Source organism: Psittacula echo, assembly GCF_963264785.1.
Source record: "Psittacula echo genome assembly, chromosome: 18".
Taxonomy (NCBI): Eukaryota; Metazoa; Chordata; class Aves; order Psittaciformes; family Psittacidae; genus Psittacula; species Psittacula echo.
In genome coordinates, this window is record NC_137754.1 from 2,085,035 (window position 1) to 2,101,708 (window position 16,674).

At 45.4% G+C, this 16,674-nt stretch overlaps 1 protein-coding gene across 3 annotated transcripts in view; it reads left to right on the plus strand.

Moving 5' to 3' along the window:
• CBL (Cbl proto-oncogene) overlaps window positions 1-16,288 on the plus strand; it is a 38,311-nt gene extending 22,023 nt beyond the window's left edge. Inside the window, exons 5-17 of one of the 3 annotated variants that reach the window (XM_080631771.1) lie at window positions 978-1,099; window positions 2,063-2,200; window positions 2,826-2,913; window positions 3,374-3,505; window positions 3,597-3,800; window positions 5,094-5,225; window positions 6,199-6,576; window positions 7,421-7,515; window positions 8,017-8,172; window positions 8,584-8,687; window positions 9,090-9,347; window positions 9,942-10,062; window positions 11,665-11,935. In XM_080631771.1, the coding sequence (XP_080487897.1) occupies window positions 978-1,099; window positions 2,063-2,200; window positions 2,826-2,913; window positions 3,374-3,505; window positions 3,597-3,800; window positions 5,094-5,225; window positions 6,199-6,576; window positions 7,421-7,515; window positions 8,017-8,172; window positions 8,584-8,687; window positions 9,090-9,347; window positions 9,942-10,062; window positions 11,665-11,803 (2,067 nt within the window). In that variant the 3' untranslated portion in view covers window positions 11,804-11,935. Of the gene's footprint in view, window positions 1-977; window positions 1,100-2,062; window positions 2,201-2,825; window positions 2,914-3,373; window positions 3,506-3,596; window positions 3,801-5,093; window positions 5,226-6,198; window positions 6,577-7,420; window positions 7,516-8,016; window positions 8,173-8,583; window positions 8,688-9,089; window positions 9,348-9,941; window positions 10,063-11,664 lie in introns of all 3 variants that reach the window. The other 2 variants (XM_080631770.1, XM_080631772.1) reach the window with 2 other exon arrangements.
• Window positions 16,289-16,674: the final 386 nt, after the last annotated feature.

Consider the following 16,674-nt stretch of genomic DNA (forward strand, 5'->3'; position numbering starts at 1 on the left):
AGCCAAAATTCTAACCCATAGTCTTTAATAGTGCTAAACTCAAAACCACAGCTTCTGATGGCACAATTGGGTATTTACAAGAACAAACACTTATTTCTTTAGCTCTGACTTGCCTTTTCCCATGTGATAGGGTGGGTTGTAATTAAGATATGTCTAGATGAAAAATGCCCATGTGCAGTGTTGCAATGTAGCTGATCTCATTCAGTCCTTTTTCCAGCTACAGTACATAAAGAGCAAGTTAAGAGCTGCTGCAGCTTCTCAGAAGTGCAAAGTTCTTAGGGAGAGCTAACATCTTTTAGATGAGTTGAGAAAATCGGAAGAATTGGATGAGATTGAGACACCCAAACCCTTCTCAGGATTGAAAGCTTCCAAACGGTTGTTACAGCTTTTTCTGCATCATTTTAAGGAATATTTAACATGGATGTGCTGGTTTATTTATTCAAATCTTAGAGTAGCCTGTATTCCTTAGCCACACCCAAGTGAGGTTAAGTGGCTAAGGAATAGTCACAAGCATCTTACACATAGTGAAACTGAGACAGAAAGGGGAGGTCACTTTCCTGAGGCCATATAGGAAGTCGGTGTTAGAGATTGGACCAGTCATGGTTTCTGGTCCTGTGCATAATCTTATTAAACTCCCATCTTTATCCCTGTCTCAGGAATGAGTCATTTTCTCTGCAGAAGCAGTACAAATTGGTCGCTATTGTTGAGCTGTCTTTATGTGACCTCAGTGGCTTCTCCTTTAGCATTTATTAAAGGAGTTTTGATTAAGGTCTCTCTTAAGTGATGTTTTTATCACCAACAAGAAACTCAAATGCTAAGGCTGCTGCCTGGGAATGTAGTGTTCAGTTCCTCCACTGGATTTATGGTGGATAAGAAACCTGCTGCTTTAACTCTGTATCCCTTTGATTAAGGAATATTGTATGTGTTCATACCTTTTAGAAGCGGATGGTTAATATACCTCTTTGTTGTTTCTATAGCCATGGTCCTCTTTGCTCAGGAACTGGAACAGTCTAGCGGTGACTCATCCTGGCTATATGGCATTCCTAACGTATGATGAGGTGAAAGCCCGGCTTCAGAAATTCATTCACAAACCTGGCAGGTTAGTGCTCGGCAGCAGTCGCTTTTCTGATCGTTCTTGCTAACGTCACTGATTACTGCACCAGCTGCGATTGGATTTGGTTTGTCTTTGTCCTCCTTTCTCAGAAACCTAGACTATGACAAACCCTAGCTTGCCCTGTATTCATGGGGTGACTTACCTCCTGCCCACCCCTCCCAGCTGTCACAACAGCTCCCTCAGGCATGAGCAGGACACAGAGGCGGACCCTGCCAGAGTGTGCCTAAACAATGGGCCATTTAGTACCATAAATAAGGGTGTGTATCTATAGGCCCCATAACTTTCTGATGTGTACACATAAAACCAGGAGAGCTGAGTGGATTGCAGCCCTCAGAGCAGTTTGTACCTTTGAAGCCAACTTTAGACAGACAAAGAAAGCAGCATGGTGGTAGGCAGAGCAGACTGCAAGGTGATGCTGCAGGATGGGCACACTTCAGAGGCTCCTGGGGGGGGGCAACAGTTTTGAGCTACCTAATGTCCCGAGTAGAACTTGGCCCAGTGCAACAAGGCTAACAGCCCTTCCTTTATGCCTTTATTTAGGCCTAGTGTTAATTTCTGGAGGCTATTACTATGTGATTAATTCTGTGCTGGTTTTAAGAGTGGAAACCTTGTGTCGTCTGTTGGGTTTGTTGTTTGTTGGGGGTTTTTTAAAGTTAATTTGAAACAAATGATTTTAAGGCTGCTAACACTTTTCTTGCTCTGGATTCTGGGTTTAATTTCACCTGGAGGCCAGGGCTTGGATGCTTTCCTCATTTTGTATCAGATTGCAAGGTTCTTTGATCTGCCTGGGGGATAATTAAGGAAAGCTGGTATAAATCATCAAGTTATCCCTACTAGGTTTTCGTTTGCCGTCTAGAGATAGCCAGGCAGAGGTTGCCTACTTGACATTCAATCTTCTCTGTCTGTTGCAGTCCAAACTGAAGTTTCCTTTCCTTTGTGTGTTCTTAGTTACATTTTCCGATTGAGTTGTACACGGCTCGGTCAGTGGGCCATTGGCTATGTCACTGCAGATGGGAACATTCTCCAGACAATCCCCCACAACAAACCTCTCTTTCAAGCACTGATTGATGGCTTCAGGGAAGGCTTGTAAGTAACTTTATCAAAATCAAGGTTTTCACCCCTTTTTCACTGTTTGTTCTATAAATGTTCATCCTGTGATGAGGGCTTGAAGTCAGTTGAATGGTAAAATGTACCTTCTGGGTTTATCACGAGAGAGTCAGCACATTGCAGAGGTCAAACAATCACTATTGGAATCACTGAGACCCTTTTGGACATCTCTTGGCTCTTCCTTTTAATTTAGCTGTTGATTCAGCAAAACAGTTCAATTGCCGAAAGTGCCTAATTTGAGCCACTGCGACTTACATTATGGTATCAGGATATTACAGTTTCACTACAGGCTGATTTAAGAAGAGTAGTCTGGGACCATAACATCCTGTTTGAAAGGAAGATTATTGTCAGGAAGGAAAAGAAGTTTTTATTTTGAAGAATGACATTTTGGGGTTTTGTTCCACAGTGAAATCCTTCCAAATCTCCTTTTGAGTTCAGAGTACCTTGAATTCCCACCCCTTGCTTCTTTCCCACCCTCATTCTTCTCTTTCCTCCACCATCCCCAAAAGACACCTTGTATGTGCATTTGTGTGTGTGTGTGTATGCACATGTGTATACGCACACACAGAGAAAGAGATCTGTTTTTTCCCCCAACTGCTTACAGTTATTTATTTCCCGATGGCCGGAATCAGAATCCTGACTTGACTGGCTTGTGTGAACCCACACCTCAGGACCACATTAAGGTTACACAGGTGAGCAAGGTATTCTGTCCCATCAAACTTGCTAACTTTCTTCCTAATTCCTAGTCTCCTTAGCTGTTTGTAAGATTCTGGCTTACTTGGTACCCCCAAGACTTTGTTTTTAAGGGTGATGTATTTTACAGGTGGGGATTTGAATGGTAGGGATGAGCAGAGGAGATCGCAGAGGTTCGGTAAAGCTTTATGCAGCGCTGACAGTTTTAAGATTTATTTGGGTTTAGAATGTTTCTGACAAATATTCATGCTTTTGTGCCATGCAGCATGTCTTGAGCCCTGCTTTTGGGACACCTAAATGAAAATCTGGCCTAGCTTGAAATCTATTCTTTTCAGACCTTGACAGATGTATTTCGTACATAAAACTGTAGTGAAATCTTTGCAGATCTCTGTTCTCCTTTGCACTGTGTTCTTGTGTTGGGTTTACAGCATTAACCATGTCTGTCTGTCTTGCCCCAAGGAACAATATGAATTGTATTGTGAGATGGGCTCCACGTTTCAGCTGTGTAAAATATGTGCTGAAAATGACAAGGATGTGAAGATTGAACCATGCGGCCATCTGATGTGCACGTCCTGTCTCACTGCGTGGCAGGTGAGGTGTTGCCTCTTGTTAATCCCTGTGAGTAAGGCTGGTTGCTCTTTTACAGGAGCGGTATATAACAGCTCTCCTCTCTTCCATGAAGGAATCAGAAGGCCAGGGGTGTCCTTTTTGCCGCTGTGAAATCAAAGGCACAGAGCCAATTGTAGTAGACCCATTTGACCCCAGAGGAGGAGGAGGATTGTCACGACAAGGGGCAGAAGGAACTCCCTCACCCAATTATGATGATGATGACGACGACAGAGCTGATGATTCCCTCTTCATGATGAAAGAACTCGCTGGTACCAAAGTAAGGTCACCAGAGCGTGTGCTAGTAGATGTGGGTACACAGACTGCGTGTTGTCCATCAGTTTTCTGTGGTCTTACTGATTTGTGTAGGTGAGGGTTGTCAGACCTTGTAACAGAAAAGATATCACACAGTATGGAAAACATGGATTTAGAATCAGTTTTGTCAGTTTAGTTCCCTCTGTCACTTCTATTAAGCAATGGTAATTGCAGTTGGAAATCTTTGATCTTTTGTGTGTTGTCTCGAAAGAAGGGTGAAAAGGCTGGTTTGACCTGTTGGAATGTAAGATCTATGTTTATAACACTTCTCTGTATACTTAGCAATGCTGCTTTTGATTTATTAGCCATAATTCACTCATATCAGCAAAAATTCATCCATTTTCCCCAGTGATTAATACAGCCAACTAGATAGAGTCTTACCAAGGTCCTCATGACTAATGGGGTAGAGGGCAGACTATTTTGCTCTGCAAGTCAATTTGACTGTCATTTTTTTATATGGTGTCTGATAAATCTGTATAATAAAGGTATGATAACTCTCTGCCATTAGTGCTGCTTCCTTCCAGGAGATGGGCACAAGACAGACATTCTGTATGGATTCCTGCATGGTTGTTGCAACAGTAGCTCGTTGCTGCTCTTGCACACCCGCACTTTGCATTGTTTCACTGCATAGGGAAGTGGGTTTGTACTTGGCTAATTTTTAGTAGTTGAATACACTAAAACAGATGCCTTTCCTGGTCAGAAAGAAGCCTTTACACTGGTTTGCCTGTGGACATATTCCTCTTTAGCTTCCACCATGTGAAATCGGGTACTAAACAGTAAAGCATATTCCCGGAGGTGGTTTTTTGTACCCATAACTTGAGAAGGCAAAGCAGTTTCTCAGTGTGCCATCCTGTCATGGTTTGCAGCAGCCTCTGTTGGCGCTAGTGAGCAGAGTGGCACCTGCAGTGGGTTTTGCAGCAGATCATGCCCTCTTGTGTTGGAAAGAAGCTTGCTCCTGCTCAGGGCCCAGTAAGGCAGCAAAACAGCTTTTCTGTTATTGCACCACTGCTAAGTGTGCATTTTCGATTGTGTGCCACAACTAAAGCCATTGGTGATCTTCAAGACTTGAAAGTCAAACGTAGTGCTGGGAAATTGCCTTCATTCACTGGTGTCTGGTGGTTACTGATACAGTAATTATTGTTAATTCAATAGCAGTATTGAAGCCAGTACAAATCACAGAGTGTGAAAGCCTCTCTAGAGGAAAGGAGCTCTGCTGGGGTTTGTCATTTGTTGACTTTCCCATTCTTTTCTTCCTCAGGTCGAGCGTCCTCCTTCTCCGTTCTCAGTAGCTCCACAGGCCACCCTTCCTCCCGTGCCACCGCGACTGGATCTCTTGCAGCAGCGAGTGTCCAACCCACCTGGGGCTTCCAGTCCTGGGACCACTTCAAAGGTCAAACACACTGTTTTCCCTTTCAGCTGTGATTTTGGTGGGGCAGGCAGGAAGAAGAGCATTCTAGTGAACCTTTCACACAAGACTTTTTCTTCTTCCTTTTCCTGTTAGGCCATTTTCCTTCCATTCCCCATGAGAGTCCAGTCTGTCCTGAAAGCAAATGCTTCCTTCTGGAATCCATGGTGGGAGAGCCCCTTTAGGCTGTTTAAAGGGCCTATCTTTTCTTCACATTTGCCCATGCAATTGGTAGAAAGAAGCCAGTCCTAAGGTGAAATGCTTGCTCACTTAGGGTGACTGGTGTCCTCCTGCTGAACTACTAAGTTATTGTGATTACCAGTATCTTCACTGAGTTTCAGCCTGTGCTCTTTGGAGCTGCATTTGTGGGCTTGTGTTTTGTTCTAGCTATCAGGGAAGGTGTCGTATTAACTGCTTTTCTGATTGACTAGCAGAAGGCAGTAGTATGGTCTTGGTGGCATCACTGAGCCATCAAGAGCCATCACTGGCTCTTGAGATACAGCAGCAGTTCAGCTAGTTTGGATGAAGTAGTGAAATTATGCTTGAAAATTCAGGCAGAAGAAAACACCCATTTCTATGACTATTCATGGCTGACTGATGAACGTTAACTTGTATAAATAACCCAGAGTTGCATCAGTTTTGTAAGTGATGGGTGTCCTTTGCAATCCAGTCTAGTGCTGATGTGAGCTTTTTTCCTTCTAGAAAAATCATCTGGGGTATTTAGTGCCTTGCTGTAGCTGCACGTAGGTACCCTGTTATCTCTTCAAGCCTGTAGAGAAGGTATCTCTGGAGGGTTAGCTTGTGGAGAGTTATCTCCACACCCTTTGAGATAATTTCATGTAAAAATAGATAAAACGAAAGCCAAAACTCACCCTTGTGCCGCCTGCCTCCCTCTTTTTGATGTTTTGTGGCTGAACTACCTTCGTTAAGCAATATTTTACATTCCTTTGCCCTGCAGGCTGCTCCTGGTGCTCTACACAAGGATAAACCTCTCCCAATCCCTCCCACGCTCAGAGATCTCCCACCACCGCCGCCTCCGGATAGGCCACATTCCATTGGGACTGAAGGTCGACCTCAGAGACGTCCCTTGCCCTGCACACCAGGAGACTGCCCTTCGAGAGACAAACCACCCCCTGTGCCCTCCAACCGCCAGGCAGATCTGTGGCCGTCCAGGCCCATTCCAAAAGCCCCCTCTGTAGCTCTCAGTCCCGGTGACCCTTGGGCTGGGAGAGAACTGTCAAACAGGCACTCCCTCCCTTTCTCCTTGCCCTCTCAGATAGAATCCAGGGCTGACAGCCATCGGCTTGGCAGCACGCTCAGCCTGGACAACCCAGTGGTGAGTAGGCCTATTGGAGGTGAAGGTAATCTGTAAGGAATTAAGTCTTCCAAGGTGACCTCATAATGAATAGAATATTCATTTGGATAGGGTGATCTTGCACCAAGGGAGAGATGGAAAGGAACTGGTGAATGATGGGCAAGGGAGAACAATGGGAGGACTTCTTAGGGAGGTGCTTTGGTGCCTGTTGGGAGCTAGGCTGAAATCCCAGTTTGAACAGTCCTGAGGCACAATTTCATGATCGTAGCTCACAGTTCTGAAAAACTGGGAATCTTACGTGCTGGGAGCTGGTATTACTATTACCAATGTCATGATGTTAACTTAATAGTCCAACATATTGTTCTCTAAAAGAAATCCCAGGCAGATTTGCTCTTTTTTGTCATTCCATTCCCCTTATCTTTCCTTTACAAACCTCCAGCTTTCTCCAGTTGAGAAGCAGTACATTTTGAGCCAGATTGTCCAAGAAAATAACACTTGGACATTTGTCATTCTGTCTTGGGATGTGTATGCTTGTCTGCATCCTTTTCCTCTTGTCCCCTGTTTTGGCCTTCTAGCCTATTTCAGCTGAATTTGCCAAAGCCATTGGAATCTCAAAAGATACGAAGTTCCTGCAGGTTTTGTGTAAACAAGCAGTTGGATACAGGAGGAAAACCCAGCTGGTACCCCCACTGAGGGAAAACTGTCACAGAACTCTGGGATTTCTAAGGCATTAGTAAATGCTTTGGCATAAATGAAGATATTTCATTCCCACACGGGATGTTTGGAATGGCTGGCTGACAGCTTGGCAGCTACGTTGTCAGTGTCTGTGGTGTTTCTGATTCCTGGTTGGAATTTTGTCTTGCAGAGCTTGAACAGTGGTCCCCCAACAACCTCAGAGTGTGAACACCCCAAGATTAAACCCTCCTCATCTGCCAATGCGATCTACTCCTTAGCTGCCAGGTCTGTTGTTTTCTAGCTCAAGTGCTCTTTTGTACCTTACAGAATGGTAACTGTAGGGCTCTCTCCGTGCTGGTGCCAGGGACAGGATTTGACACAACTCTGTCAGCCTTAATTTCAGCCTCTGACAGATTCAAAATACACAATCTAAACGAAGTAGATGCAATCAGAATCCCAAAGGTCTGTGGATAGTGGTAGTAGTTCCCCTTGGCTGTGGCAGTAGGAAACAGGCTACAGTTGCTATTAGCTCTTGTATGAATTCACTTTTGAGTTGGTATTTATGCGAAGTAGGTGATGTGTGATGTGTATGATTACATTATGAGCTTGTGTCAGTGTGACCGTGTACCTGGGCTGCTAAGAATACTGAAGGCCAGATTATTTCTGTAGACAGAATCACTCTGAGTGCTTGTTCTAGCCATGTGGATTTTAAAGGCCGCTTTGGTATTAATCAGATTTGGTGTAAATGTGTTTCTGATGTTTGTATCTTGTTTCTTCTGCCTCCAGACCACTGCCTGTACCAAAACTGCCTCCTGGGGAACAGTCTGAAAGTGATGAAGACACTGAATACATGTCACCATCCTCTCTGCCTGTAGTGCCTCCAGGTCCTGCTGTACAAAAACCAGAGATCAAAATGCCTTTGGAAATGGCTCAGAGTTTACGGTGAGGTTCTGTTTATACGTTCTGGGCTTTCTCCTCACAGCTCTGGGAAAGCTTTTGCTTATTTGTTAACTATGGGAGGAAATTTTGCTTGCTGAATTCCCCCAGTGATACTCACCAGATCTAGCCTAACACAGTAACTATACATTCTGCTTGATAGCAGAATCCTTACACAGTATTAAAGGAGTTAGATAACCATTCCCCTGTCTTTCTGATAGTAACCTTTGGAGAGCAGCAGCAACTGAAACTCTAAATTCTATTAAAAGGTGGTGTTCTGGTGGTATCAAACTCCTTTAAGCCAATACACTGCATTCCAATAGACGTTACTGAGCATTTTCTAGAGTCACGGAGACTCTGTATTGGTGGTTTACTGCTGCCACTTGTCTGAAGGGAAATACTTGTTCTCTCCCTCAGAGTTTTAGACTGTGACCAGCAGACGGATGGCTGTACGTATGAAGCAATGTACAACATCCACTCCCAAGCAGCATCATCAGCTTTCGAGACTGTCAACACTTGTGGTAAGTGGATGTGCTAAAAAAAAGCCCTGAGAAACTGGAGTACAATGGATTGGTCCCACTTGACAGTTGGAAAGGCAATTCAGGCTAAATTAAATGTTACGTGCTTTTGCTGCTAAAATAGCTAGGGTGCATGGGGAAACATCTGGGTCTCTGTACTGCAGGCTGCATAGCATGTGGGGATGTTGTTGAGGAGCCTGGTTGGAACGCGTTGTCAAAATAACAGTTGTTAAAAAAGTTGCTGTTTGGAAGATTCTTATGTTTTTTATGGGCAGCAGTTGTCAGCCCGCATTTATCATAAGGGTTTTTAATCTAATACTACCTTCTGGAAAGAGCTTCCGTTGAATGTGGGGTTTTGGCAGCAAAACCTTTGTTCTGTGTCCTGTCAATGTTTGTGGACTACAGGGGACCAGAGTCTGCCTCGAGAGACAGAAGCTCTGTTCAGTGCCAGAGCTCATCAGAATGTGCCTCTTATTCTAGACGAAGGGGATCTGGCAGCAGCCACTGCCAGCAACGGCCCTGAAGAGTCAGAAAATGAAGAGGATGGCTATGATGTCCCCAAACCACCACTACCAGTTGCCATTGCTCGTCGCACCCTGTCTGATATCTCCAATGCCACACCTGCCTTCAGCCGAATGTCTTTGGAAAATGACCCTGTGACAGGTCAGAGAACATGGTATTCTTCATGCTGTAGTGGGTACTGGTGGCTTGCTATGCACTGTCACTCACTCAAGGGTTTGTATGTAAGCTGTGAAGGTTTATGAAGCAAATTACACTGGTTTCTTAGGTGTTCAGTTGAATGCACTGCCTTGGTCATTTAATCACTGATCTAGCAAACAGCATTTAAATCGCTGTTAGGAAGACCTTTCCTCAGCTTCAAGGATATTCCTTAAGCCACTGTTTCCTACAGGGCATGGCATACCTTTTGTGCCAGGGTGTACCGGGGCATGTAACAGATCTTGAGAACATTAGTGCTTATGGCTGTTGCAAGTAAATGACGTTGCTGGCCTTGCACAGCTTGGCTCGGTCTCGCCTCCGTTTTCGGCCAGCAGATGGCACAAGTGAGCTGTTAGAGGCCGTCAGTTCCCTTGAGCAGGGACCTAGTGGCTCAGCAAGGTCAGCTTTTTGTCCCTGGGGGGTAGAGGACATCTTGTCCTTGTGGCTATGAGCGCATTCTCCGAAGGGAAAACTAAAGCCTCATCTCTCCAAGAGCCTTTCTGAATAATGCTCGACTTATTCCCTACAACTGCCCGGCAGCTCTAAAGGAAGCTCTGAAACGTTTCCTGTCGGGGGGCTTTCCGCATTGTCTACACACCCTGGTGATTTGCCAAGTAAGAGGAGTGAGTTTCTTGTTCCTTATGGAGGACCACTTGCCCCAGTGAGTGTTTTGTTCACCTCCTTCACCACTTCCCCTTCCCTGAGCTTGCCCTGCTTCAGCACAGAGAACGGTTTAGTAGTGCAGAGAAGTTTGTTAGCTTTTGCCACTCCTCCCTGCTCCCTGCCTCATTAAGTCTCCCTGTGCTGTAGAATGTTGCTGAGAGGGCTAAGAAAGGGCAGAGAGAGCTCACATCCTCCTCCCATGTGAAGTACTCCGCTTAAACATTGACTCTTCTTTGTTTTTACAGCACTGAAATAACAATGCTATTGTCCTGATATGTAGTGGTAGGAGATCTGCTAATGAGGAATGCTGATTGTTACTGCTCTGGGGAGCATATGCACTTCTGTGAAACACTGGGTATTGGTCCCTGCTGTAGTCTGGTGTGAAGCAAACGTGCCTAGTCTGGGATACATTTGGGCAGATTTATGTTCTCATGCATTGTGCCTTACAGTTTGGTTTCTTAATCATTTACCAGAAGAGCTTTGCTAGTGGTTGTCCTTTCAGATTGACCCACGGTCTCTGAAATCTGATCCAGTTCGAGCAGAAAGAGCCAATTCAAAAGGCACTTTAGGGGAGACAAGTGGGTAGTCCCTTTTCTCCACTCTACAAAAAGCTTTTTATGTGTCAGAAGCTTGGAGGTTGAAGAGCGGGGAGTTGAACTGCATTGTGGTTGGGGAGGAAGCTTCAATGAATTTGCTTCTCCATCTTAATGCTTTCAGTGCAAGTGTCTTCAGAAAGGCTCTGCAATGACTGCTTCTCTTCTGACCAGTGCTGCAGTGCCCACTCTTAACAAGGGCTTGTTTGGGCATTCTTAGCCTTATGGATTGTCTGTTGTACAGCTAGAAAGCTTTGTCTTGATTGCCTTGAGGAGGTTTTCCAGGAGATAATTACAACTTTAAGGTGGTGTCAAATATTCATGCAGGAAAGTTGCTTGTGATTTGCAGAGTAGGGAGAAATGCTCTCTGTGATGCTAGATGAGGTTAGAACTCAAAGATCTGTCGGATGTTGAATTAATGCATTAAGCAGCATTGGTTTTCCCTAAGGCCTTGGAGTGTTATGTCTCTCGTTTGGTTTATTGGCTATTCTTTTTCCTTCCCACGATGTGGCTACTGGCAAGTAACACGTCTGAATGACTAAGGGGAAAGGCAGAACAGGCTGAGCTTATTGATCTGCCATAGCTGCCAGCCATTGGGTAGGGTGAGCTTCAGCAGGAGCTCTTGTAGGTGGCTCTGGCCTGCAGAGGAAGAGGAGAGACCTTTCAGAGACCATAATTCAGTTGCCGGAGCAGTTATGGTGGATGAGTTGGAACTGATAGATCTGGTTTTGTGCATCCACTCCCTCAGCACGCTTCAATGTGGACAGCAATGTGAGGCAAGATCAGCATCTCGGCAGTTAAACTGGGGGTTGCTGTCTGATCCTAGGAGGAAATGGGATGTTTGGTGAAGTTGCATATCCTTACAGGCTGGGTTGGTTGGAGAAAGTGGCGTAGCTTTTAGTGGCGTTCTTTGCAGTGCCATTTATCAGTCTAATGTCATGGCTGCTTTGTTCCAAGCAAGAATTGCGTATCCTTTTTTGAAGCGATGCCTTTGGTTCTCCTTCCAGGTTTCTCCGATGGCTCCCAAGTTCCAGAAAGGCCGCCAAAGCCACTACCACGGAGAATCAATTCCGAGCGGAAAGCAGGGAGCTGCCAGCCAGGCGGAGCCAGCAGTGGGACCAGTGCATCACTGCAGCTCTCCAGTGAGATCGAGAACCTAATGAGCCAAGGCTATTCATATCAGGACATTCAGAAAGCACTGGTCATTGCACATAACAATATTGAAATGGCCAAGAATATTCTCCGGGAGTTTGTTTCCATTTCCTCCCCTGCGCATGTGGCCACATAGCACATTACCTCCACACCTACAACTTCTGTGGACCAACTGCCTGGGCAGCTGTAGCCCAGCTCCACACCAAAGGGGAAGGGGGTTTCTTTAGAGACTTCATGCTGAGGTCAGTCCTGCCTCTCAAGAGAATCAGTTATCAGGTTTTTGTGGTTCCAGATTTCAAAGCAGTGGGATGAAATGGAGCAGAATGATGTTTTATACAGTGTATGTTTTGGAGTCCTTTACCCCTACCTCTTGTTTGAGAGAACAGATTTCTTTCCAGGGTGTTTGTAGGGAAAGGTATCGCAACAAGGGATTCCCAAGCTGATGCCCTGGAGGATGAGGGGAGTGTTTTGTGCTGTGAATTCTAAGCGAATGCTCTGAAAAACCGAGTCTTGAGGTCGGCGTGGTGTGTCCTGTGGTTCATGGTACTAGGTTGGGATCTGTTCGCTGCTGTGTGTCTGGCTCAGGCTTTTTAGGCCAGCTGGGAGGTCACTTTCTGCTGGGAATAAATAGGAGACCTTGGAAGAATCTTTAGATTACTTCCTGTTTGCCATGGTGTTTCCCTCTTGCCTGTAACAATAGCATTAATTGCTCTGGATTCAAGTCCTCCCTTTTTGCCTGGAGATAGCTTGACGAGCTTCTGTCAGGCATTTGGAGCTCAACAGGGCAGGGAGTTAGATTTCTCTCCTATGTGTCCTCTTGCCGGCAGCACTGTCAGATCCCAGGCAGCTCTACCGGGTGCTGAAAAGGTTTGCATGTTTTTGAGGGGTGGGAAGAATTGGAGCCATGATCTGGCTGCTGCTTCTCCTTCTTTAGCCTTGAGCATTTTGAGCTTCGATGCTCAGACTTGATTGTGGCCCTGCTGGGCCTTGAGCAGCCGTCACTGGGCGCTCCCACACGCTCTTCGTCTGGGAATGGTGTACCTGGTAAATATGATGTTTTATTTATCTTAATTGCATGGTGACTCTGCAGAGTAGTGGCCTTCACGCACATTCCATCATCTCCCTCAGAGAGCTTTTGTGGGAGCCAGCTGTCTTCATGCCAGGCTGTGTCGTGGAATTGGTGAGTGCAGCTGATGTGTTCGTAGGTGTCTTTCCTGCTTTGCAGTATAAGAAGTGCAGCAGTTCTCTGCATGGCTGTCACATCAACATGGGGGGCTCTTCTTTCCATTGCCATTACTCTAAGGTATTGCCAGAGCCTGTGCTAAAACAGATCTGGGCATATTCTGTATTTGTAAAGTGATCACATGGCTTTAAAAGTCAGTACTCAGCTGTTACTTTGGAAAAACCTGACTTGCATACTTGGCTACTTGACTCTGTTCGTATGTGCTTGACGTGTGAGAAGTGTGCAGTTCCTTCTGAGAAGAGTTAAATCAAGCAGGCACGCACACATCGCAGCCTGACATGAACAAGTGCTCTGTGTACACTGAGAGGCTCTTAGCCTTTCGAAGCACGGCTAACATCACTGGCATCTCTCAGAGGGCAGCAGTAGTCACTCTAGGCAAAGGACTGCAGCTTGTAATACTGGTGGGGTGATTATTGGATGCAGGTTAGCCTTTTTAAGAGCCTCGTGGCTGGGCCCAGATCTCTGCTTGCAATTGGCAGAGAGGACTGACCGACTACTGGCAAAGGGAACTAAGCATGAAATGTGTGGTTTATGTAGAGTATAGGTTTCTCTCTGGGCCTACAGCTTTATAAACTGATGCAGCGAGTTCCAGGCAGTCTCAAAGCAGGAGCTGTCTCTCTTTACTCCTCTGCATTCTGTAGTAAGGAATATTTTCTCCCATGCTGTAAGGAGATCTCCTGCAGCACTTCCAGGCTATCACCGCCGTTGCTATTTCAGGGTGAGGGCCGAAGCTTGGAAATGCAGCACACTGGGGAGATTCATGTCAGCGGGCACGGCGCTCTGCTGTGGTGCACAGAGAGGTCAGGCGCAGGCAGGAGCAGGGTCTGAGCGCTTCCCCAGGTGCTGAGCTGAGTTGCAGAGGTGGTATCAGTGCATGTGGCACTTGGGGAGGAAGAGCTGTTCTTTTTCCCCTGCCCGTACATGCAGCATTGTGAACCAGTCGTGCTCTTGCTGTGTGCCCTGCTTTGCCGGTTGTGCATAGCAGCCTTGCTCAGTGCACTCAGCCCAGCACTGGTGCTGCTGAGGCAGGAGCATGGGGCAGCTCTGGTTGTTCCCTCTGTAGCTCTGCATGTTACACTTGTGAGCAGCTAGTCCTAGCGTGTGACAGTTACTTCCTTGGCTTTGTACTGGAGAACCAGGTAAAAACCCTTTTGTGAGGGAGCACTACTGTTTTATAGCCCTCTTTTTGTGTATCCTCTCCAGTGCTGCCACTTAGTCTCCGTTAGGTTTGGAGCCACTTTGTTCCCGATTTGCTGTGTTAACTCAGTGCAAGTGTGTTCAAGTGTGGTGTGTGACTCTTGCCACTGCCAAGGCTGCATAAGAGCCAAGTCCAGCCAGCTAGAAAGCCTTAATTCTCATCTTGCACAGTGTGTGTGATCAGACTAGTGATGCCCTGTCCCGTACAAGCCATTTATTACAGGCTTCTTGTCGTAATGTTAAATGAAATCATGCTTAGCAGAGCTGTTACGGGCCTGTCTTTGGGGTTTATGTGCCGAGAGATGTTTCTATGGGTATTGTTCCAGGTATTAGAGGTTAGAGAGAACAGTCTTTGTGGCATGTGTCACTGATTTTTCTGCATGTCCTTTCTGTGCGCTGTTTGTGTCCCAACCTGATTAAAGAAACTTAAATCTTGGCTTTTTGTCCTTAGACGTGTTGGCATTTGCTGGTACTGCTGAAGTGCAGCAGAGTCCTGACCATGTCCTATGGCTGTGCTCTGTGAAGTCAGTCTGGGCACTGTACAGTGTATTTTTCTTGTTCTTTCACAAAAGTAAGCCCAAGATTGATTTTTCTTTCTTCCCTTCACCTTCTTGATCTTTATTCTTAAGAAGTTAACGTTACGATGCTACTTTAAAAAGAAATAAACCCCCACGTCTGGTGCCTTTCTTAAGGGAATACTGCATCTCTAGGCTGGACCTGAGTACCCACCCCTCTGTGAAAATGAGGAGCCCAAAGCAGACAAGCTGTAAAGACAACCTTTGAGCATGAGGCTGCTTGGAAAGGGGTGAAAAGAAGGGGCAAAAAGAGGTGCAATTGTCACTTCAGCTCTGACACTATTTAGTAGCATTTCAGCTGTGGAGGTTCCTTACTTCACCTGTTACTAACAGTGACTTGTCTGGACTGGTGCTGTACTAAGCTTGGTTGTGAAGACAGTAGAGTTGTAGGACAGGATTTGTTTTGCTTGTAACACAGGATAAGTTCTGCTCATACAAGATGCTGGTTTCCCCCCTGCCTGTCAACCATGGACACACAGCAAGCAGAGAACAGCACAGTAAGAGCTGGGCACAAACCAGTACGAGTCCCTGCCCAGCGAGCAGCATGTAGCTGTGGAAAGCAGGCAAGTATCGACTGCTCTGAACAGGGTTTCTGACTGACTTCCAGTGCCACCATAGCTGAATGGGAATATGAAAGGAGACATATCCTGCCAGGGCTATGGGAGAACCCATCTGCAGCACTGCCCCTGTGTGTGTGCCTCTGCAAGTGCTGCAGCTTGAGGCTGCAGGGTCTCTGCTGAGAACCAGCGGCCTTGCTTTCACTATGAACAGCTTTTCTGCATGCCTTTCACTGAGCCCTTCCTTCGGGGGAGCCAGGTAGGCTCGGAGTGCAGCATGTTGCTTCCTGCACTAGGCTGATTCCATTACTGTAGCTAATCTTGAGGCAGGGTCATTACTGTAAATGGGTTTATTTCAGTTGAGCAAGAAAAAATGCAACTCCCAGGGCCCTTCCTTAAAGGTGCCCCTTTAAAAAGGAGTGGGGAATAAGGACACTTGGTTTTAAAGTTCCTAAGAGAAATGTTGCTTGGAATTTGGGGGGGGGGAGGAACAACAAGTTCTTCTTCCACTTGAATGACAAATAAATACCAATTTGTATAATATCAGTGTTAAAAGTGTTGAGATTTTCACAAACTATTTTAAGAAAGCTATAATAGTGTTGTTAATATAAAACTATGATAGCAGTATTTAATCCTTTCAGATCTGTAAAGAATAAGGAGAAACAGAAGGTAAATATTCTTACAGAGAGTAGCTGAGCTTTAAGGTTCACTCGGTTTAAAGGCCTCGTTTTGTTGGCGAGTGCACTGTTCCTGTTTAGAGGTTATACTAATGTTATTTATTAATTGTTTCCATTCTCGTCTGCTGCCCACTAAAGAGCTGCTTTCTTTGGGATTTCCTTCACCTGTGTCAGTACAAAAAAGAAAACAAAAAGGTTTATTTTTAAATAAAATCCCCTTTGTTGTAGCACATGGTCTGTGTCGTGTCACTTCTCTCCTGGAGGAAAGGGTCTCCTGCTCGTGCCTGCCTCAGTCACCTCCGTGAGGATAGGAGGTGTTCACATAGCCTCCTGCATCTCTTGCACATCACCGTTGTACCTATTTTAACTAACTCTGTATTGTAACAGTTATCTGCGAAATTCACATTCATGTCATGGATGCTAACAGAGGGCAGAATTGATTTATACTAAGTTGATACTAATAATTCTATTGATAGAGATATCTAGCACAGATAACTAGATAGATACAAATAACATAGATAGTAATTGATACTAATAATTCTATTGATAGAGTTCTCTATCATAGATAACTACATATCTAGATAACATAGATAGTCTATTCTAATCAAATCGATTA